The 23,999-nt window shown below is 42.8% G+C and overlaps 2 protein-coding genes across 3 annotated transcripts; one reads left to right on the top strand and one right to left on the bottom strand.

Moving 5' to 3' along the window:
- Positions 1–1,417: 1,417 nt before the first annotated feature.
- Positions 1,418–23,641, top strand: MCUB (mitochondrial calcium uniporter dominant negative subunit beta; the record flags this gene model as incomplete). Its single annotated transcript, XM_080697175.1, has 7 exons — positions 1,418–1,451; positions 2,088–2,258; positions 5,938–6,042; positions 14,769–14,929; positions 18,734–18,937; positions 19,772–19,888; positions 23,326–23,641. The coding sequence occupies 7 exons, from the start codon at positions 1,418–1,420 to the stop codon at positions 23,401–23,403; spliced, it is 870 nt and encodes a 289-aa protein (XP_080553301.1). The 3' UTR covers positions 23,404–23,641.
- LOC308264527 (transcription factor Dp-2-like) lies at positions 10,381–14,226 on the bottom strand. Of its 2 annotated transcripts, none has more exons than XM_080697835.1 (2): positions 14,013–14,226; positions 10,381–11,217 (listed from the first exon to the last, which is right to left on the bottom strand). In XM_080697835.1, exons 1-2 carry the CDS (start codon positions 14,209–14,211, stop codon positions 10,490–10,492), a joined length of 927 nt encoding a protein of 308 aa, XP_080553961.1. In that variant the 5' UTR covers positions 14,212–14,226; the 3' UTR covers positions 10,381–10,489. The 2 variants fall into 2 exon arrangements, with proteins under 2 accessions (XP_080553961.1, XP_080553962.1); XM_080697836.1 differs by having other exon boundaries at positions 10,381–11,149; positions 14,071–14,226.
- Positions 23,642–23,999: the final 358 nt, after the last annotated feature.

The following is a 23,999-nucleotide window of genomic DNA, read 5'->3' as shown; positions in this document are numbered from 1 at the left end:
TACAGGTTTGATTACAGCCCCAGCAACTTACCAAGACCCTCAGCAACCTAGTGAAGCTCTGTTTTAAAAGGAGAGAGAAAATCCAGGCATGGTGGTGCATGCTTGTAATCCCAGTATTTGGGAGGCTGAGACAGGAGGATTACAGGTTCACAGGTAGACTTAGCTACTTAGTGAGGCCCTTTGCAACTTAGTGAGAACCTGTTTCAAAATAAAAAATAGGACTGGGGGTGTAGCTCAAAGGTAGAATGCCTCTGGATTCCATCCCCCCCCCAAAAAAAAAAGAGGGAGAGGCTAAGGGTATAACTCAAATTCCATTTTATTTATTTATTTGTACTGGGGATAGAACCAGGGGCATTCTACCTCTGAGCGACACCCCCCAGGTCTACTTATTTTTATTTCGAAATAGGGTCTCACTAGGTTAATAAGAATCTCACTACTTGCTGAGGCTGTCCTCCAACCTGTGATTCTCCTGTCTCAGCCTCCCAAGTGCTGGAATTACAAGCATGTACCACCATGCCAAGCTCAAATCCCATCTGTGTGTGTTGGGGGGGGTGTACTGGGGATGGAACCCAGGGGCTTTTCTACCTCTGGGCTATACTCCCAGACCTATTTTATACTTTATTTGGAAACAGGGTCTCACTTAGTTGCTGAGAGCCTCACTAAGTAGCTGAGGCTGGCTTCAAACTTTTGCGATCCTCCTGTCTCAGCCTCCCAAGTGCTGGGATTACAAGCATGTGCCACCATGCCTGGCGCAAATAATACTTTTAAAAGAAAAAAAAAATCTAGGTGTAATGGTACAGGCCTATAATCCAGCAACTGAGGGGACTGAGACAAGACAATCACAGGCTTGAGTCAAGTCAGTGAGATGCTCTCAAAATAAAAAATAAAAAGGGCTGGGATGCATCTCAGTTGTGGAGCACCCTTGGTTTCTGTCCCCAGTACTACAAAAAATGTAGGCAGGGTAGGACATGCCTAGAATCCCGATATTTGGAAGGCTTAGGCAGGAGGATCACAGGTTTGAGGCCAGCATCAGCAAGTTAGTGAGACCCTCAGAAACTTGGTGAGACCCTGTTTCAAAATAAAAGGGGCTGGAGGTGTAGCTCAGAGGCAGCATGCTCCTGGGTTCAGCCTCCAGCACAACCACAAACCAACAAAACAACTGTTTGTTACAGGTTTTGTGTGTGAAGCTGTGTGAACTTGTGAAGTGTGAACCATCACACCCGTATGGCTCAGTGGCGCCACCTGATGGTAAGCTTTCCATCCCTTCGGGTCCTGGACCAATTGATAGCGGAACTTCCAAAAATAGACAGCCTGGGCGGTGTGGGCAGAACACCTTTCTCTCGCACCCCACCCAGGCACCTCCTCATTGTCGCGTTGTTTTCTCCCTCTTCTTTTCTGTTCCCATAATATTCCCGAGATGTCTTTTGGTCTTTTGGCAAACTGCCACCCCAGTAATCAGAGGAGTGAGAAAGTTTCTAACCTTGAGAACTGTGTGTGTGTGTGTGTGTGTGTGTGTGTGTGACACTGAGGATTGAACTGAGGGCTGTTCTACCTCTGAGCTACACCCCTAGCCCTATTTTATTTTTTGTTTTGAAACAGGGTCTCACTATGTTGCTGAGGGCCTAAGTTCTAAGGCTGGCCATGATCCTGTCTCAGCCTCCCAAGTACTGGGATGACAGGTGAGCTCCACCGTGGCCGGCTAGAACCGCGCTCTTTACCCAGAAGACAGTAAGCAGAGAATCACAGTGAGGTACAAGCTACAGTAAAATGGAATGGAATGGTAGGACCTATAAATTCTGGTACAGTGAAGGACTATCCAAGCACTTGAAATTCAGAGAGAGAGAGAGAGAGAGAGAGAGAGAGAGAGAGAGAGAGAGAGAGTGAGTGTGTGTGTGTGTGTGTGTGTGTGTGTTGCAGTGCTGGGGATGGAACCCACGGCCTCAAGGAATCATGCTCTACCACTAAGCTGTGCCCCCTTCCCAAACTGAGATTTATGAATTCCATGTGTAAGCATTCCTTTTATACATGTAAAGTTGTTTTACGTGTATTTTACTCTGTTGCCATCTTCTTTCTTCTTTTCTTAACAGAAATAACAGTTAATTATAGACACGGCCTTCCCTTGGTGACGCTTACTTTGCCGTCGCGAAAAGAGCGCTGCCGATTCGTAGTCAAACCGCTGCTGTCGACGGTGGCCTCATTCCTCCAGGACCTGCAGGATGAAGACAAAGGCATCAGAGCTGCGGCAGTGCTGGCCCCAGGTGGACGCCCACTGCAGCCGCGCCCCAGGCTCCCTTCCTCCCCTCCTGCACCTTTGCTTTCTTTACTTTTTCTTTTTTTTAAATAACTCTTTTATATTTTTTTAATATTTTAATTTTTTATTGTGCAGTATTGGGGATGGAATCCAGAGGCATTCTACCCCCAAGCTATACCCCCAGCCCTATTTTTTGTTCTTTACTTTGAAGCAGGGTCTCACTGAGTTGCAAAACACCTCACTAAGTAGCTGAGGCTGTCTGTGAACCGCGATATTACTGTTTCAGCTTCCCAAATGCTGGGATTGCAAGCGTGCACCACCACGCCTGGCTTTTATATTTTATTTTAAAACACAATCTCATTAAATTGCTGAAGCCCTTGCTAATTGCTGAGGCTGGTCTCTAACCTGCAATCCTCCCATCTCAGCCTCTCAATTACTGGGATTACAGGCATGTGTGACTATACACAGCTTTTTTTTTTTCTTTTTTTTTTTTTTCCCCCAGTACTGGGGATGGAACCCAGGGGAATTCTACTTTCAAGCTACACCCACCAGCCCTATTTTTTATTCTTTTTATTGTGAAACAGGGTCTCACTGAGTTCCAAAGGGCCTCACTAAGTAGCTGAGGCTATCTGAGAACCAAGATTCTTCTGTCTCAGCCTCCCAAATGCTGGGATTACAAGCATGCGCCTCCCAGCTTCACACCCAGCTTTATATATAAATTTTAATATTAGCAGAGGTGGTTAATCATTTAGATATCTTAAATTTAGGATATGGTTCTTATGTCCTCATGGTCTAAAATGGTCTTAGGCCAGCTGCCCCTAAAGTAGAATAAAGAATTATTTAACCCAGCCTAACAGATTTGTAGCCCCAGAACTTATTTGCAGCTATTATATTATAATAATAACTATTAGCTGGGCATGGTGGTGCACACCTGTAATTCTATACTTGGGAGGCTGAGACAGGAAGATCGCAGGTTTGAGGCCAGCCTCAGCAACTTATTGAGGCCCTCTGCAACTTAGATCCTGTTTTAAAATAAAAGAATAGCCAGGTGTGGTGGTACATGCTTGTAATCCCAGCATTTGGGAGGCTGAGACAGGAGGATCGAGGTTTGTGGACAGCCTCAGCTACTTTGTGAGGTCCTTTGAACTCACTGAAACCATGTTTCAAAATAAAGAATAAAAAATAGGGCTGGGGGTGTAGCTCGGAGGTAGAATGCCCCTGGGTTTCATCCCAAGTACCTCAAAAATATAAAAGAAAAGAATAAAATAGGGCTGGCAGTATAGCTTGAAGGTAAAATGCTCCTAGTTCAATCCCCAGCACCACACACACACACACACACACACACACACACACACACACACACACACACACAAATAAAATAAAATAGGGTTAGGAATGTAGCTCAAAGGTAGAATACCTGTGGATTCAATCCCCAGTATACCACTCACACACAATTTTTTTTTTTTTTTTGCAGGTCTGGGGATGAAACCCAGGGGCATTTGACCTCCGAGCCATGCCCCCTGCCCTGTTTTTTATTCTTTATTTTGAAACAGGGTCTCACTGAGTTGCGGAGGCCCTCACTAAGTAGCTGAGGCTGTCGGCAAACTGCGATCCTCTGGTCTCAGCCTCCTGAATGCTGGGATTACAAGCGTGCACCACCACTCCTGGCTGACAAATATTAATAATAACTGCTTAGCATATATTTATTTAAAAACTAGTGATGGCTGTGGTGGTGCATATTGTAATCCCAACACTTGGGAGGCTGAGACAGGAGGATCGCACAGGTTCGAAGCCACCCTCAGGTACTTAGTGAGGCTCTCAGCAACTTAGTGAGACCCTGTTTCCAAAGTAGGTCTGGGAGTGTAGCCCAGAGGTAGAAAGCCCTTGGATTCTATGTCCAGTACAAATAATAATAATAATAGTAATAATAATAATAATAATAATAATAATAAAGCTAGTGATGGCTGAGATGTTGCTCATTAGTAGAGTGCTTACCTAGAATATGTCAGGTCCTGGTTCAATTCCAGCACTGCCAAAAATTTAAATGAAAATAAGATAAAAAATGATTATTGTTGCAGTTTTTTTTTTGTTTGTTTTGGTTGTACTGGGGGTGGAACCCAGAGGCTTTCTACCTCCAGGCTATATATTTCCAGACCTATTTTCTATTTTATTTGGAAACAGGGTCTCACTATAGGGTTAGGAATGTAGCTCAAAGGTAGAATACCTGTGGATTCAATCCCCAGTGTACCACACACACAATTTTTTTTTTTTTTTTTTTTGGCGGGTCTGGGGATGGAACCCAGGGGCATTCTACTTCTGAGCGACTTCCCCAGCCTTATTTTTTTATTCTTTATTTTGAAACAGGGTCTCACTGAATTGCAAAGTAGTAGCTGTCATCGAACCCCGATCCTCCGTCTCAGCCTCCCCAAGTGCTGGTATTACAAGTGTGCGCCACCACACCCGGATTATAGTGTAGGATTTCATCTGAGAAAAATATTCAGTTGATTTCTTTTTCTAGTAATAGTTTAAGAAGCTGATTTAAAGACGGTTAAATGTAATACTTTAAATGACACTTGGAAAGTCAGATAAAACGATTGGCGTATTCCTGTTTGGCTTGAGAAGAGTGAGCTGAGTTTGTCATAGTCGTCCATTGTGTGGGTTGAATTATTTGGCAATTTCGCAGAAAATGCTCTCATCCCAACTGATTAACAGAAACCCAAACAGCCAAATTCTAGGAACAGACCCAGGTGCAGACTGATCGCCTTCTGGAACAAAGGACCACAGAGGGAGGCTGGCGACCAGGTGCACTCTGATCTCACCGCGGGATTCCTGCCAGGACAAATATCAATATCGCTGCAGTGCCTTCCCTGATTGTAGCCAGGCAGATGGGGCCAAGAGAAACTGCACCTGCAGCATTTGCCAGACTTCATTTCATGTAGTCATATGTGGACTGTTCTGTAGGAAAATGAGAGAGAAACCCCCACCCAGCATGAGTTTTCTATTTATTGTTCAGCGAGTTTGCTTTTTGAACACCTGGATTATACTAAATTTTGGTTGTAAAGAAAAAAAGTAGTCTGTAAGAGAAGCTGTGCAAAGCACATTGAGGCTAAAAATTTCAAAGAAAATTTTCTTTGAAATGTTCCTGGTGCTAAGCCCCAAACTTTTGAGATGGAAGGAAAGGATTTATTAAGCTGTTACTGATGTTAGATCCTGAGACAAATTTCTAAAACTACCTGCTGGGCCTAGAGCTAAGGATATATATATATATATATATATATATATATATATATATATATGTGTGTGTGTGTGTGTGTGTGTGTGTGTGTGTGTGTGTGTGTGTTACTGGGGATAGAACCCAAGGTCATTTCTACCTCTGGGCTATACTTCCAGACCTATTTTATACTTTATTTGGAAACAGGGTCTCACTAAGTTGCCGAGAGCCTCACTAAGTACCTGAGCTGGCTTCGAACCTGTGCGATCCTCCTGTCTCAGCCTCCCAAGTGCGGGGATTAGAAGTGTGTGCCACCACGCCCAGCGAGACCCTGTTTCAAAATAAAAAATAAAATAGGGCTGGGATGTAGCTTGGAGGTAGAATGCCCCTGGATTCAATCCCCAGTATTGAAAAAAAAAAAGTTCTTATTGTTCTAAAACAAAGACATATTTTTTTATGATATTTTCCATTTTAGATGGCAGTGAGATTCCAGCCTCAACCTTGATGGATGTTCTGCTAATGAAAGATTTTAAACTTGTCATTAATGAAATAGCATATGATGTACAGTGTCCCCAGAAAGGTAAGAAACACAGCTCTCCAACTGTCTTATCTTCCACCTTTATCTGTGGGTCCTTTACAGAGAGCACAGTTGGGCTCTTTAAGAATAGAATTCCTAGCCGGGCGCCGGGCGTGGTGGTGCATGCTTGTAATCCCAGGATTTGGGAGGCTGAGACTGGAGGATCACGGTTCGCGGACAGCCTCAGCAAGTAGTGAGACGCTCATCAACCTAATGATACCCTGTTCCAAAAATAAAATAAAATAGGGCTGGGGGTGTACCATTAAACAAATGAATAAAACTCTCTGAGATGTTCCCAAATTGCGACTTTTTCCCTGCCAAAAGTAGCAGGGAGTTTTTCCTCTGATTCTTACTCTGAGGACCTGGTGGAGCTCCCTCCCATTATAAAACTCACTAAAGTGTGGACATGACCCCAAGACCGGGCCCCACTGGAGCTTTTGAGTCTCAAGAGTTGTCCACATCAAGCCTACAGCAGTTTGTCAGCTCTGCTTCCGCTGCTCCTATTCTGCCAGTGCTTTGCAGGTCTGCGCCTGTGAGTGATTCTGTTTACCTCTGTCTTCAATTTTGAGGTCATTGGTTTGCCTAATGTCTCAGTTCTTAGAGAGAGAGGGTGGGGGAGAGGGAGAGGGAGAGGGAGAGGGAGAGGAGAGAGAGAGAGAGAGAGAGAGAGAGAGAGAGAGAGAGAGAGAGAGAGAGAGAGAGAAACTAAGTTTTTAACCCAGGAGAACTCTACTAATAAGCTATGTCTTTTTTATTTCTCTTTTTTGGTCCTGGGGTTTGTTACTTTTTATTTTGAGACAGGGTCTTTGTAAGTTGCCCAGGTTGGCCTCCAGCTTGGCTATCTTTTTGCCTCTCTTACAGGCTTACAAAGGGTTGTTGATTTTTAGTTTGTTCAACATTTATTGCTTTTAGCTCCTTATATATTAGTTCAAAAACTGGAAGTCTTAACTTCTGGTTTGTGGTACTGAGGATGGAACCCAGGGGCATTCTACCTCCGAGCTAAGTAACAGGCATGGTAGGCATGGTTAGGAGGAGAATGACAGAGGAGTTAGACTGGGGTAATTGAAAATGAAACTTATAAATTATAACTTTGGAGTTAAAATATTAAACTCTATTTTTTCCTAAAATACTGGGAAATTTGGATTTTAAAATGTGGAAGATAAAGCCGGGCATGGTGGTACACACTTTTAATCCCAGCATTTGGGAGGCTGAGACCGGAGGATCGCCATTCGCAGACAGCCTCAGCTACTTAGTGAGGCCCTCTGCAACTCAGTGAGACCCTGATAAGGAATAAAAAAATAAGGAATAAAAATAAGGAATAAAAGTAAGGAATAAGGAATAAAAATAAGGAATAAGGAATAAAAAATAAGGAATAAAAATAAGGAATAAAAAATAGGAATAAAAAATAAGGAATAAAATAAGGAATAAAATATAGGAATAAAATAAGGAATAAAAAATAAGGAATGAAATAAGGAATAAAAAATAGGGCTGGAGGTGTAGCTCAGAGGTAGAATGCCTCTGGGTTCAATCCCCAGCACCATAGAGAGAAAGAAAAGAAAGAAGGAAAGAAAGAAAGAAAGAAAGAAAGAAAGAAAGAAAGAAAGAAAGAAAGAAAAGTAGGAGATGAAAATGGAAGACACATGTAGGAAACCAGTTATGAGGAAAAGAAATAATTGCTTCATACCTGGTCTTTTTAGGAGATGCCACAAACATCATGCCAGTTTAGGTTGGTGGCATGAGTTATGTGGCACCCATACTGATGAAAGAACAGAGCCAAGTGTGCTTGTCATTGAATTCAGACAAATGTAAAGACTTTTTCTTTGACTAAAGACAATCAGGCTCTTCTGAGCCCTCTGCTTGACAAGGCCTTAGTTTTATATAAAAAGTGCAAACTCTAAGCACAAGTGATTATACACACACTATACATACAACCACATCCCCTCCCATCCCTACTAGACACTTGAACAAGCATTGCATAGTTTCTTACAGCTTAAGGCCATATCCTTGAGATAAAGAAAAAATAATGAATCAGAGAACAAACAAAAAACTCCTTAAAGCTGGGCGTGGTGGCATATGCCTGTAATCCCAGTACTTGGGAGGCTGAGACCAGAGTATTGCAGGCTCACAGCCAGGTTCAGCAACTTAGTGAGACCCTGTTTGAAAATAAAATAGGGCTTGCGGGGCGTGGTGGCGCACGCTTGTAATCCCCGCGCTTGGGAGGCTGAGACAGGAGGATCGCACTGGTTCGGAGCCAGCCTCGCTGGCTTAAGAGACCCTTTTTCCACATAAAAAAGTAAAAAATAGGTCTGGGAGTGTAGCCCATGGGAGTGTATCCTGGAGGTAGAAGGGCTTCCAGGAACCTCAGTACCACCAAAAAAAAAAAAAAAAAAAAGAAAGAAAGAAAGAAAAAAAGAAAAGAATCACACACACACACACACACACACACACACACACACACACACACACACACACTCTCTCTCTCTCTCTCCTCCAAAAAATGCCTGTCTAAAGGGGCTGAACAGTGGAGAATTTTCCCTGTTCCAGCCCAAACCTGGTGATAGGCCAGTAGGCCTCCGAAGCCCACCTAGAGCTGTCACTTCAGAAAGCCTTCCCTACTCCTTGAGGTATACATCTTCTGCCACCCAGACCTGCCGTCTCAAGCACCTGGGCGCCTTCTCTGAAATGCAGATGTTTGAGGACTTACCTCCTGCTGCTGCTCCAGGCAGTACACACCTCTAGCTTGCACCCCTGCCTCCTGTCATGAAGATACAGGAGAACTTGTTTCTTCTCTAAGTGCAATTAATGAGCCCCATGGCCTGGCACAGTAACTCCCCTTCCCACTAGCGGCTGCTAGAACCCCACTGTTGTCCCTCCCTAGACTCTCACTTCCCCTTTAAAACACCCGGTCATCTCTGCACTGATCAGGTCGTTCAGTTTATGCTGGACCTACTTCCCTATTGCAGTAGTAATGAAATGTCTCCCGGGCTGGGCGTGTAGCCCAGGTAGAGCTCCTGCCTATGGGTCTGAGGCTCAGGGCTCCACCCTCAGAGGGAGGAGCCAAGCAAGTCCTTAGCACCTCAGTGTCCAGCTCTGTTTATCTTGGCTATACTTGGCAGCTTTGGACAAAAGCCTGCCAATCTAAGTCTTCCCTCTCTATATAGTTAGACCTTTTAAATATCAGAAAGTTTTTCATGGTAAACACAAAACTCTGAGTCTTCTACAGACCTGGAAGCTTACAAGGGAACTCCTTGCGAGAAGGCTAATACTTAGTGGTAGAAAAATGCTAATAGAATGTGTTACATAGATCGCTCTGGTGCCATCTTCAGGCTGACGAGGGTCTAGATAAGTCTCAGGTGACCAGCCTCTGTTCTTTTTGGTAGAGAGGGGAGGGAAGACTTGTAAATGTGTATCCTGTTTTGTGTGCTTGAACTACTTTTTAAATGTATATTTTACTTTTGTTTACATGTCTGCACAGCAGCTTTCTTTCCCTGTGGATCTTGAGATAACTGTTGGAAGGATGCTTGGGACAGGAAGGGGGATTTGAGGTTGAACTCAGGTATAAAAGTGAATGCATAGCCCAGCGTGGTGGCCGCACACTTGTAATCCCAGCATTCGGGAGGCTGAGACAGGAGGATCGAGGTTCACGGACAGCCTCAGCTACTTAGTGAGGCCCTTTGTAAGTCAGTGAGACCCTGTTTCAAAATAAAGAATACAAAGCCAGGCGTGGTGGCGCATGCTTGTAATCCCAGCATTTGGGAGGCTGAGACCAGAGGATCGTGGTTCACAGACAGCCTCAGCTACTTAGTGAGGCCCTCTGCAACTCAGTGAGACCTGGTTTCAAAATAAAGAATTAAAAAAAATTGGTCAGGGGGTGTAGCTCGGAGGTCAGATGCCTCTGAGTTCCATCCCCAAACCTGCGAAAAAAATTAAAAAATAAAAAATAAATAGGAATGGAGGTGTAGTTCAGAGGTAGACTACCCCTGGGTTCCATCCCCAGTACCACACACACACACAAAAAAAAAAATAGTGAAAGTATATAGTGTTGCATGTATACATACATATATCTATATAAAGACAAGAAAAGTAAGTATATATATATTACATATATAATATAAATATATCTATATATCTATATTATATCTATCTATCTATCTATCTATCTATCTATCTATCTATCTTAGTGTGTGTGTATCTGGGGGTGGAACCCAGGGGCTTTTCTACCTCTGGACTACATTTCCAGACCTATTTTATACTTTATTTGGAAATAGGGTCTCACTAAGTTGCTGAGAGCCTCACTCAGTAGCTGAGGCTGGTTTAGAACCTATGCAATCCTCCTGTCTCAGCCTCCCAAGCGCAGGGATTACAAATGTGTGCCATCATGCCCGGCTTCTTGTCTATGTATTTTTATTTTTATTTTATTTTATTTTAAGAGGCGGGTTTTCTCCGGTCTTTATTCTGGGGAGGAGGAGTCCTCCTCGTCCTCTTCCTCATCCTCGTCATTGAAGGAGCAGGGTGTCTCGCCTCGGGACTCGGAGCAGTGCGACGCAGCGCTACTCGACTGGTGACTGTTTGGGGCAAGGAGCTGCCCGGTTGCTAAGGCCACTTCGGCATCCAAGCATAACCCTTGGCTTACGCTTGATTGGGGTAGGGTGGCACCAGCAGTCAGGTCTAAATTTGAAACCGATTGGGTAGAGTTCAAAAGTAGTCCCTGGTTTAACCAAGAAGGTCCCGTGGAGATATCTGTGATATAGCCTTCTAAAGCCTTTGGCACCAGGGACTTAGCCAGTTTCAGGTCCTCCAGAGAGCACTTGCCTGACTCCAGATCGAAGGACATCCCCATCCGCTTCAGCACCTCTATGTCGTCGTGGATCTCGAAGATGTTGTCGAAATTAAAAAGATACTCAAACTTATCACTGGAGATGCTCCAGTCTATGATGGTTTTTCTGCTTGTATTGATGATTATAAACGGCAGCTGGATTGTGGAGTTCAGAGCTAGAGGGCCCTGGTTTTGCTGTTCATTTTGCCGATTTCTCTGTACCAGGTTTTTGAAAGCAATTTGCTGGAGGAGAAGTTCTTGCAGCTGGGCGCGCTCCTGCTTTATCCGTTCTATCTGCTTCTCTATCTCCAGGCTCTGACACTCCTGAGCAGAATTGGTAGGCAGGCTGATCCATTTGATTTATTTATTTATTTATTTATTTATTTATTTTTTATTGGTGCACTGTATTCATACATCATAGTGGGATACAAACTTTTGTAGACATACATGCACACATCGCCCAGTCAGCCCCCACCCGATCCCCACCCCATTCTCTCCCCATCCCTCCCTCCCATGCTTGGCTTAGTGGTTGACATCTAGTATTATAGCAATTTATCCAAAATTAAAAATGATAATCTCACATAACAGTTTCATTTGTCTGATACCAAGCTTTTGGTGACTTAAAGATAACATTTCAATATTTCTTTTTACTTTCTTTCTTACCAGAGAATATTTTTTTTCTATTTTTTTAGGTGAAACTATCATATATTTATATATTTAATTTTCAGAAAAAAACTCTATCCTAATATGGAATATGGATTCTAGATACCCAAAACGATCTTGAAAAAGAACAAAGCTAGAAGATATATATTTTCTGATTTCAAACCATATAAAGCTACAATAATTGAAACACTGTAGTACTATTCTAAAGGCAGATATATAAACCATTGGAGTTAAATAAAAGCCTAGAGCTAAATTCTTCCCTATATTGTCAAGTTATTTTTGACAAGGTTTCCACAAACATTTGGTGTTAGAAATAATAATATTTTAACTAAATATTGTTGAAACATAATAATTACATGGAAAAGAATAAAGTTGGACCCTTACCTAATCCCATATACAAATATTAACTCAAAATAGATAAAAGATCTAAATATAAATCTTAAGACTATAAACTTTTAGGAGAAAATCTAGGTCATAAAACCTCACAACACTGAAATTGGCAGTGATTTCTTGGATATGATTTCAATGGCACAGGCAACAGAAGAGTATACAAACTCCCTAAAAAATAAAAAAAAATATTGTATATCCAAAGACAATGTAAACAGAGTTAACAGTTACTAATAGAATGGGATAAAATATTTCCAAATGCTATATCTGAAGGTATATTAATATTCCAACTAGAAATCCTAAAAATTAACAATAATAAAGGCAAACAATACAATTTAGAGATAGATAAAAGACTAAAATAAATAATGAATCTCCACAGATAACCAATCTTAGTTGCCTGTTGGATGGAAACTCTTGTTTCTCTGGTTCTGGTGTGTGTTACCTATTTCTTCTTTGTAGTTAATCTCTTTGAGTATTTTCTCTAGTGCTGGTTTTGAAGACAAAAATTCCTTCAGTTTCTGTTTGTCTTGGAAGTTTCTTATTTCTCCATCTAATTTGATAGAAAGTTTTGCTGGGTAGGAAATTTTTGGCTGGAAGTTGTTTTCTTTCAGAGTTTGGAATATGTTACTCCAAGCCCTTCTGGCTCTCATGACTTGGTTTGGGAAGTCTGGAGTGATTCTAATTGGCTTGCCTCTGAATGTCACTTGGCCCTTTGTTTTTGTTGCCTTTAAGATTCTCTGCTTGGCTTCCACATTGGTCATTTTGACAATTATGTGGCGTGGGGATCCTCTTCATCGATCCTGTCTAAAGGGAGTTCTATAAGTTTCCTGGACCTGTGTATCAACCTCTTGCTCTATGTTTGGAAAATTTTCTGCTATTACTTCCTTGAAGAGATTGTTGATCCCTTTGGTTTCACTTTCTTTTCCCTCCTCTATTCCACTTATTCTTAGGTTAGCTCTCTTAAAATGGGCCCATATTTCTTCAATATCAGATTCCTGCTGCCGGATATTTTTTCCTAGATTAGAAACTATGCGTTCATTTTTTGAATGATCATCTTCTAAGAGCGAGATTCTGTTCTCCATGTGTTCTAATCGGTTGTTTGTGCTTTGAATTGAGGCCTTTACTTCATTAATTGTATCCTTTATCTCTTTTTGGCTCTCTCTGAGTTCTTTTCGAAGCACCTCTATTATTTCTACAGTTATTTTCCTGATTTGATCTTCTAGAAATCTCTGATTTTCTGTTTTATAGGGTTCTGATGTTGTGGGGTTGTGGGCATTCATTGCTCCAGTATTATTCATCTTTCCCATGATTTCGGAAGTTTGTGCCTTCTCTGGGTTCTTCCCTTGGGTCACTATGACTTCACTTAAGGTGTTCTGGATCTCGAGTCAGTAGTATCTCAGACCCCACTACTCCTTTACTGGGTTGTATCACAGAGTCTCTGACCCAGAGAGTCGATAGAGGCTGCTTTAGACTGTGGGGGGTGCCAGGTTGCACGTTCTCTTATGGTGTGATATCTCTGCCACCGCCCCTCCCCCACTGGGTCAAGTCCCAGGGAGTACAGTACTGGGATTTCTCCTCTGTGGCCCGCAATTTGACTCACTGTTCTTCAGTACGCAGATGTAGCTGTACTGGATTCAGTGAATTCTCTGCTGCTGCCACCGGTGGCAATATGGCGCCGCTGCTACGCCCTCGGCCGTGAGGCTGGCGTATTTCTTCTTGGTTTTGATTTCCACTCTGAATCCCTGCGGCGTGTGCTGAGCTCAGCCACTGGGAGCTTTAGATTTTACCTGCGGCGAGAAATTCCGCCTGGCTGTTCCGCAGCGGCTCACCTCGGCTTGCTGTAGCCGTCCAGTGAATTTGCCGCTACCGCCGGCAGTATGGCGCTGCTGCTGCGTCCTTGGGCATGAGGCCAGTGTATCTCCTCTGTGGCTCTGAGCTCTGTTCTCAGTCCGCTTTCTCTCTGGAGCCTGGTGATTTTTTTTGTTTCTCTGGTGATGGTGTTTTCTGGCTATGAAAGGCGCTGATTTTGTGGTAATGGAAATTGGTTGTTAGCGGGGCTCTTAAGCCCCGCTTTTCTTGGTCGCCATCTTCCCGGAAGTCCTCCTATTTTTTTTTTCCTTTGAAATTATGTTCATTGCCATTAGCACATTTAGAGCATCATAAACTCTTCGCCTGATGTTCTTCTGGTCATAAGCCGAATCTGCCGCCAGGTGGTTGTTGGAGCTGGTGAACTTGGACACCAGCTCGTCCGCCACCTCGTTGTAGGACGTCCTGCCTTTCCACTGAACTTTCTCACACACCTTCATGGAGAAATGTCTCAGCCCTTTCCCGTTTTTGTCTCCTTTCTTGCTTCGTTTGCCGGGGACCCAGCCAGTGGCTTTGCCTATGTGTGTCTGAGTGACCATCGCTGGTGCAGGGGTGTAGGGACTCCCAATCAAAACACTTCCCGAACTGGTTAGCCTCTGGGGTGTGCTTATAATCATTTGGGGTCCAACATTCACATTTATTGGTCCTAAGGTTTTTGGTAAAATCTTGGTTGGTGAGTTGGTGCTGGAAACTGGAAATCCAACAAATGAAATGTTACCTGGTCTAAGGAACGTCTATGTATTTTTAAAGTGACAGCAAAAGTCTTGTTTCAAAAAAACAACAAACATAATGTTTAAGCCTACTGTCTGGTAATTTATCACTATAGCTTGTCTTGATGTGGGAGGGACTGTTGGAGCATTCTGAGTGGGAGTCTAGGCCATCCTGGGCCCCTCCCAGGAGATGAGCCTTGGGCAGGAGGCAGGGCGGCTCAGGCTGGCTCCCAGGACTTGCCTGAGGAAACAGGGCGTTACTGCCTTTCTTGGTTCTCTTTTCTCAGAAAAACCAAGTAAGGAGCACATGCCTGAGATGGAAAACGTGAGATCTTTGGTTCACAGACTGTTTACAGTCTTGCATTTAGAAGAGTCTCAGAAGAAAAGAGAATACCATTTGCTGAAGGAAATCGACTGCCTGAAGCAGCAGCTGCAGCCCCTTGAGCAGGTGGGAGTCAGTGTCTTTTTAGAAGTAACACCTTTGTGCGTGTGGGGATGGAACCCAAGGACATTCTACCTCTGAGCTACACCCCCAGCCCTATTTTCTTTCTTTCCTTTCTTTCTTCCTTTCTTTCTTTCTTTCTTTCTTTCTTTCTTTCTTTCTTTCTTCCTTCCTTCCTTTCTTTCTTTCTTTCTTTTCTTTCTTTCTTTCCTTTTCTTTTGTGGTACTGGGGATGGAAACCCTTCTACCTCTGGGCTACACTCCCAGCCCTATTTTATATTTTTTATTTGGAAACAGGGTCTCTTAAGCCAGAGCAGCTGGCTTCGAACCTGCGCGATCCTCCTGTTTCTGCCTCCCAAGCGTGGGGATTACAAGCGTGCGCCACCACGCCCAGATATATTTCAGTGTGTGTGTGTGCGTGTGTGTGTGTGTGTGTGTGTGTGTGGTACTGGGGTTCCTGGAAGCCCTTCTACCTCCAGGCTACACTCCCAGACCTATTTTTATATTTTTTAAATTTGGAAACAGGGTCTCTTCAGCCAGCGCCACTGGCTTCGAACCTGCGCAATCCTCCTGTCTCTGCCTCCCAAGCGTGGGGATTACAAGCGTGTGCCACCATGCCGGCAATATATTTCATTTTTGAAACAAAGTCTTGCTAAATTGCCGAGGCTGGACTGCGATCCTCCTGTCTTAGCCTGCCAAGCACTGGGATCACCAGTGTATGCCATCGCACCTGGCTTGAAAGCAATACCGAATATTTCTTGAGTGCTTCGCACAGGAGCATTTTTCTCTTTCCTTCCTTCCTTCCTTCCTTCCTTCCTTTCTTTCTTTCTTTCTTTCTTTCTTTCTTTCTATCTTTCTTTCGAGGGTCTGGGGATGGAACCCAGGGGCATTTGACCTCCAAGCTACACCCACTAAGTAGCTGAGGCTGTCTGCGAACCGTGATACTCAGGTCTCAGCCTCCTACACCAAGAATATACCACCATGCTCGGCTATAACAGGAGCATTTTTCTTTTTTTTATGCACTATGGCATAATTCTTCATTTTCTTAATTAATTTTTTATTGGTGCATATACATCATAATGGGGTAAAAAACTTGTGTAGACATAAATGCACACATCACCCAGCCAGCCCCCATCCAGTCCCCACCTCACTCCCTCCCATCCCTCCCTCCCATGCTTTGTTTAGTGATTGACTTTGATATGAGTAAGTACATCAAGCGCTTTAAAGCGTTTCTCCTTCCCCACCTCCCATCCCCACAGTTAGGCTGTCTTATTTGCTCCTCTATAGAATCTCTTTTTTCACCTGGGGCTTCTCCTATGACCCCATTCACCCTAGCTTTCACATATTAGGGAAAGCATTCGATTCCTTACTTAGCATAATGTCAAGTATTTCCCTGAAAATACCACAATTGTATTTTTTTATGGCTGAGTAAAATTCCATTGTGTACAAATCCCACAGTTTTGTAATCCATTCACCTGTTTATGGACATGTTGGCTGGTTCCACAGTTTGGCTGTGGTGAATTGTGCAGCTACGAACAAAAATACACATGCATTTTTCTGAGTGCTTCACGCATGCTCGTTTCCCCTTCAACCTCGTGGGTCTGAGTTAGGAGACTGGGGTACACAGCTCATATGTGGAACACCCTGAACTTGAACTCTGCCCTTCGTCTCCACAGTCAGCCCCGACTCGAAAGAAGTGCAGCCTGCGCTGAGATGTGCTGTGGGAACGCGTCTCACAGGCCCAGCCCTGCTCAGCAGAATCTTGGCTGGAACATTAGCAAGCTTCCTAACCTCTGCAGATAGTTAACAGTGGGGGAAAAAACTGTCATGTTTTAGGGATAGGGCTGCAGGGGTCTGTTTAAGGTGGGGAAATATATTCTTCAAGTCTGCAATCCCTTTTTTTTCCCCCAGTACTGGGGATTGAACCCAGGGCAATCTACCCCAAGCCCTAGCTTTCTACCTCCAGGCTATATTCCCAGACCTATTTTATATTTTATTTGTTTTAGTTTTTTGTGGTACTGGGGGGTGGAACCCAGGGGCTTTTCTATCTCCGGGCTATACTCCCAGACCTATTTTATACTTTATTTGGAAATAGGGTCTCAAAGTTGCTGAGAGCCTCACTAAATAGCTGAGGCTGGCTTTGAACCTGCGCAATCCTTCTGTTTTATCCCCAAACTCAGGGATTACAAGTGTGCATCACCATGCCTGGCATTTTATTCTTTATCTTGAAACAGGGTCTCATTAAGTGTGGAGGGCCTCATTAAGTAGCTGAGGTTGACCACGAACCTGAGATCCTCCTGTCTCAGCCTCCAAGTACTGAGATTATAAGCGTATGTGTGCCACTATGCCCCGCATTCTTTTTTTTTTTTTTTAAGAAATTGATGTGTGTGTGTGTGTGTGTGTGTGTGTGTGTGTGTGTGTTACCCGGGATGGAACAACCCAGGGACATTCTACCTCTGAGGTACACCCCCAGCCCTATTTTTTATTATTTTTATTTTGCAACAGGGTTTCACTGAATTGTAAAGGGCCTCACTAAGTAGCTGAGGCTGTCCTCAAACCACGATCCTCTTGTCTCAGTCTCCCTAATGCTGGGATTATAAGCATGAGCTACCACGCCTGCCAAGAAATGGATGTTTATATTAGATTTTAAAAGGAACCCACCGGGTGTGGTGGTGCACACTTGTAATCCCAGCACTTGGGAGGCTGAGAGAGGAGGATCACACAGGTTTGAAGCCAACCTCAGCTACTTAGGCTCTCAGCAACTTAGTGAGACTCTGTTTCCAAATAAATTATAAAATAGGACTGGGGTGTAGCTCAGAGGTAGAAAGCCCCTGGGTTCCACCTCTAGTACTACCAAAATAAATAAATAAATAAATAAATAAATAAATAAATAAATAGGTGCTCAATGGATAGTTTTCTTCTTGCTCTGCTCTCTCAGTTACTGTACCCCTACACTAGGAATCATTTTAGATTTTATCTTTGCACATATTCTTACCTTTCCCTGAAAACCTCTCACAATACATGAACTTCTTTCTTATAGTTGCATAGCATCTCGATGCAATGTGGATTGATTTCAGTCTTTTGCTATTAAGAATGAATGTAAAAATAAAAAAATATAAAAATAGGTCTGGGAGTATAGCCCAGAGGTAGAAGGGTTTCCAGGAACCCCAGTACTACCAAAAAAAAAAAAAAAAAAAAAAAAGGAAAGAAAGAAAAAGAAAAAGAAAGAAGAATGAACGTAATGAATCACATGTATGAGTACATCTGCAGGATGAATTCCTAGACGTGGAAGTTCTGGGTCAAAAGAAAAAAAATGGGCCTGTGATATTACTTTTCAGTGGAGGATTTCATTACATATGCCTTCTATATTTATTCATAAGCAGATATTGCCTTTATAATTTTTTAAAAATTAATGAACTGATTTCAAAATGAGTAACTAATGTGTATGTTTAAAGAAAAATTTTCCAGCCAGGCATGGTGGCGCACGCTTGTAATCCCCGCTCTTGGGAGGCGGAGACAGGAGGATCGCGCAGGTTCAAAGCCAGCCACACTGGCTTAAGAGACCCTGTTTCCAAATAAAATATAAAATAGGTCTGTGAGTGTAGCCCAGAGGTAGAAGGCCCCTGGATTCCATCCCCAGTACCACCAAAATAATAATAATAAAATAAATTTTCAAAATTTTCCATACACCTGACCTCTCTTTAAAGTAATAGAGATATGTACGGGTTCAAATGTTCCCTTTCTTCTTGCTATGTTTTCCCTTAGGCCGGTGCACTTGTAAACTGAACTAACAGTTTCCCCTCCTCCTAGGTGAAAGCTAGAATTGAAGCTGGCTCAGAAGCCAAAACCAGCGGGCTCCTGTGGACGGGATTAGCTCTGCTGTCCGTCCAGGGCGGGGCAATGGCCTGGCTCACCTGGTGGGTGTACTCCTGGGATATCATGGAACCAGTTACATACTTCCTCACATTCGCAAACTCCATGGTCTTCTTTGCATACTTTATAGTAACTCGACAGGTGAGTAGTTTGTTGGGAACATAGTTAAGTTCAAACATCTTTTTTCTTTCTTTTTTTTTTTTTTTTTTTTTTTTGCGGGTCTGGGGATGGAACCCAGAGGCATTTGACCTCCGAGTTACACCCCCTGCCCAATCTTTTATTCTTTATTTTGAAACCGGGTCTCTTTGAGTTGCAGAGGGCCTCACTAAGTAGCTGAGGCTGTCCGCGAACCAGGATCCTCCGGTGTCAGCCTCCAAAATGCTGGGAGTACAAGCGTGCGCCACCGCGCTTGGCTAATTCAAACATCTTTACAAAGAATTCTTATCCAAGTCAAATAATAAAATCTTTTTACTTATTGAATTTCTGCTTTCTGAGTTTTCATAAACTGGCAAGTTTATTTTTTCTCATAAGGCTAGATAGAGACTTACAACACAGAGAAATTATGTACAACCTCTATAGAGGAATTACTGTGACACACAGATTCCTCCATTATTCAAATTATATTCTCAGTGCCCTCACTTATAAAATAGAAACCCTACCGCAAAACAGTCAGTGACCGCAGCTTTGTCTCCTGGGTGTTTTGCCCAAAGTCTCCCTTCTCCTTTTCCCTCTTCTTTCCCCACTTGTATGTTTTCTCTTTCCAGCTTGCTTGCTTTCAAAGGCAGCAGCTGATTTCCAAGGAGACGGACTGTTTTCCTTGTGCAGCTTCTGTGTGCTCCAGTGGCCACTGCAAATATTTATATTCACTCATCTGCCCGCCTTTGCTTTGGTGTTGCTGAGTCAAGCGTTGTTCTTACAGAGGCAGTATGTCCACTCAAAAACATGTCATTTTCTTTTCTTTTTCTTTTTTTTTAGAATTATACTTACTCATCTCTTAGGAGTAGGCAGTTTCTTCAGTTCTTCTACAAGAAATCACAACAACAACATTTCGACGTGGAACAATACAACAAGTTAAAAGAAGATCTTGCTATGGTATCTTACTGTAAATACATTTGTGTGTAGGGGGTAGACTGGGGATTAAACCCAGGGACATTCGACCTCTGAGCCACACCCCTGGCCCTTTTTTTATTTTTTGTTTTGAAATAGGGTCTTGCTAGGTTGTTGGGAGTCTCGCTTAATTGCTGAGTGCTGGTCTTAAACCTGTAATTCCCTGTCTTTACCTCCTAGGTACTGGGATTACTAGAGTGCACCACCACTCCCAGCGTCTGTAAATACAGTTTATTGCTGATTTTGCTTGGGAGCCAGAACCTAGGGAAATGCAGTTGTTTGGCAGATTAAACCTTGTTCTTGGATAGATTTCTGTATATCGTGTTGACATATCTCATAGCCTAAGTTTTTTCTGTAGTCTACATAGGGATAGTTTAAAATGTATTGAAAATATCTTAAAGCCGGATGTGGTGGCACACACTTGTAAACCTAGCATTTGGGAGGCTGAGACAGGACGATCGCGGTTCGTGGTCAGCCTCATCTACTACTTAGTGAGGCCCTTTGCAACTCAATGAGACCCTATTTCAAAATAGAGATTTAAAAAAAAAAATAGGGCTGGGGGTGTAGCTCAGAGGTAGAATGCTCCTGGGTTCCATCCCCTGTACCACACACACACACACACACACACACACACACACACACACACTCTTATATGATTTTGAAGTAGCAAAACAAAGATTTCACTAGAAATCTGCCAGCAAAAAGGAAGTTGAATTTGAGAAAGGTAAACACTGTGATGGAGGAATTTTAAACTGTAAAGGTATTTATATTAATTTCCTTAGATAGAAGATTTATTATGGTAGCCCTTCTTCCCCCTCTCTCAGACAGGCTATTGAAGTCATTTGCCCAGGTGTGCATGGGCCTCTCAATATACTAATTAACTCGACATGTGGTAACTTTCCAGCATATAATTTAATTTTTTGTGTGTGTGGTAATGGGGATTGAGCCCAGGAGCATTCTACCTCTGAGCTACACCTTAGCCCTGTTTTATTTTAGTTAATTAATTAATTAATTATCTTTTTTTGTGGTACTAAGGGATGGAAGTGGGGGGGGGGCATTCTACCTCTGAGTTACACCACCAGACTGATTTTTTATTCTTATTTTTAAACAGGGTCTCACTGAGTTGCAAAGGGACTCACTGAGTATCTGAGGCTGTCTGGGAACCGCAATCCTCCTGTCTCAGCCTCCCGAATGCTAGGATTACAAGTGTGAGCCACAATGCCCAGCTCCCAGCCCTATTTTATTTTTATGTGTGTGAGTGTGTGTGTGTGTGTGTGTGGCATTGGGAATTGAACCCAGGGGCACTCTATCTCCTAGCTACACCCTCAGCCCTATTTTATATTTATTTTGAAAAAGGGTCTCACTAGGTTAATGAGTCTCACTACTTGGTGAGACTGTCCTTGAACCTGCAATCTTCCTGTCTCAGCCTCCCAAGTACTACGATTACAGACATGTGCCACAAAATCAGATCTTGTTTGTGTGTGTGTGTGTGTGTGTGTGTGTGTGTGTGTGTGTGTGTGTTTACTGGAAGTTGAACTCAAGGGCATTCTACCTCTGAGCTACACCCCCTCTATTTTATTTTGTATTTTGGAACAGGGTCTCAATATGTTGGGGAGGGCTTCACTAAATTCCTGAGGCTGGCCTTGAACCTGTAACTCTCCTGTCTCAGCCTCCCAAGTATTGGGATTACATAAGTGCGCACTACCACACCTGTCTTATATTTTTAATTTTTCTTACTAATTGTTTTAAATAAAAGTTTTGGAGTCGGTGTAATCCCAGCATTTGGGAGGCTGAGACAAGAGGATCACGGTTTGCAGGCAGCCTCAGATACTTAGGCCCTTTGCAACTCAATGAGACCCTGTTTCAAAATAAAGAGTAAAAACTAGGGTGAGAAGTGTTGCTTAGAGGTAGTATGCCCTGCGTTCCGTCCCCAGTACCGCAATAAATAAATAAATAATTTTAAAAATTTTGGTAAAAATATTCTCCATTATTCCATACATGTTCATTTCACAATCAGTAATCATATGTTTTGTTATGTGTCTTTTTTTTTTTTTTCAGTACTGGGGATGGACTTAGGGGTATTCACCTCTGAGCTACACCCCCAGCCCTATTTTTTATTCTTTATTTTTAATTAATTAATTTATTTATTTATTTATTTATCTTTGGTGGTACTGGGGATGGAACCCTTCTACCTCTGGGCTACACTCCCAGACCCATTTTTTTATATATATATTTTATTTGGAAACAGGGTCTCTTAAGCCAGTGAGGCTGGCTTCGAACCTGTGCCCTGTGCGATTCTCCTGTCTCCGTCTCCCAAGCGCAGGGATTATAAGTGTGCACCACCACACCCAGCTTATTCTTTATTTTAAAACAGTGTCTCACTGAGTTGCAGAGGGCCTAAGTAGCTGAGCGTGGCTGCAAAACCCGGATGGTCCTGTCTCAGCCGCCGAAATGCTAGGATTACAAGCGTGTGCCACCATGCCCAGCTTGTTAAGTGTTTTCTAAATTACTCATCCTGAAAAAGAAACTGCCAGAATTTTATAATCCCAAAATTGAAGAGCCTTTAAAATTTTTCATAAAATCATTATATAGGAAAAATACAATAATTACTTTGATTTTGTTAGGATTCTCTAACATTTGAACAATACAATTCAAGGCTAAGGAGTATTATTCCAGCTAGCTCATGGGACAGAGCATTTAAGATTTAAAATAACACCTGCAGCTAGCCATGGTGGCATATGCCTGTAATCCTGCTACTTGGGAGGATTGCAAGTTCAAGGTCAGCCTCAGCATATAGTGAGATTCTCAGCAACTTAGCAAGACCATTTCAAAACATAAAATAGGAAGCCGGGTGTGGTGGCACATGCTTATAATCCCATCATTTGGGAGGCTAAGATAGCCTCAGCTACTTAGTGAGGCCCTTTGTAACTCAGTGAAACCCTGTTTCAAAATAAAGAATAAAAAATAAGGCAGAGGGTGTAGCTCAGAGGTAGAATGCCCCTGAGTCCCATCCCCAGTACTGCAAAACAAAACAAAACAAAAACAGCTTGGAGATAGAATATCCCTGGGTTCCATCTCCAGTTATACACACACAGACACACACACCCGACCCAATCATGGAGGTATATGCCTGTAAATCCTATAAATCCCAGTACTTGGGAGGCTGGCTGAAATAGGAGGATCATAGGTTCAAAGCCAGCTCCAGCAACTTAGACTCATTTTCAGAATATTTTTTAAAAGGACTAGGGTTGTGGCTTTGAGGTAGAGTGCCCCTGGGTTCAATCCCAAGAATCCGGGAAATAAAAAGGGATCCATGTAAAATAAAGTAACTTGGGCATTCCCCAATAATAGTTGAATTCCTCTCAAGCGGTAATGCTGGCTTCTTCTCCTCTCTGACAACACGCTTTTTCTTCCCATGACAGGCCAAAGAATCCCTGAAACGCGTGCGCCAGTCTCTGTACCTGAGAAGGCGAGCAGAGGAGCTCAGGGAAGAGACTTGATTTTACATCTTTAAATGTCATTGCGTTTTTTTTCATCATGTATATTGATAAAAAATTTATAAATCGGACATTTTGGGGTCTCATAGTTCATTTCAATTTCAGTTTGATCTTTTTGTTAGTAAATTCATGTAATGAGAAGTGCTGGTTGAGTTAGTTGAGATTCTTGGCGTGATGCTCGTGACTTGTTCATGTTGGGCAGCGCCGTGTGCCTCCATCACAGCCGCAGCTGCTGCGGTGCCCTCGACCCTCACAGCCCTGTCTGTCCTCAGAAGCGGGCCACGCGCGTGGGCCCACTTTCCTCCCCAGGCTTCATTTGTAATCATCTTGTCATTATCTTTTTTTCACATGCAATAAATATCATTTACCAAAAAGGTATCGCCTCTGTGATTTGTACTCAGTATTCTCTGAAATGCAATTGATACACTATTGCTTTTCACTAGGGACTCAAAGCCTAAACATTTAATAATCTTCATCCCAGGTTACTTACAAAACAGTATTATTCAAAATTTATGTATCATATTAGTAAGAACTGAACCTGAGAAGTGACATGTTAATCTGTTAATGCCATCGTGGATGAGTCCGATGACTACTGGACA

Source organism: Muscardinus avellanarius, assembly GCF_963383645.1.
Source record: "Muscardinus avellanarius genome assembly, chromosome: 6".
In the NCBI taxonomy this organism is placed as follows: Eukaryota; Metazoa; Chordata; class Mammalia; order Rodentia; family Gliridae; genus Muscardinus; species Muscardinus avellanarius.
The sequence above is the reverse complement of the archived record's forward strand: the minus strand, read 5'-3'. Positions and strand labels throughout refer to the sequence as shown.

Excerpts from the sequence above, each read along its gene's own strand:
- LOC308264527 (XM_080697835.1), bottom strand. The coding sequence starts at position 14,211 with ATGAAGGTGTGTGAGAAAGTTCAGTGGAAAGGCAGGACGTCCTACAAC. Across the intron at positions 11,218-14,012 it reads AATTTCAAAGGAAAAAAAAA|AAATCAAATGGATCAGCCTG; the intron begins ATAGGAGGACTT and ends AAATAAATAAAT.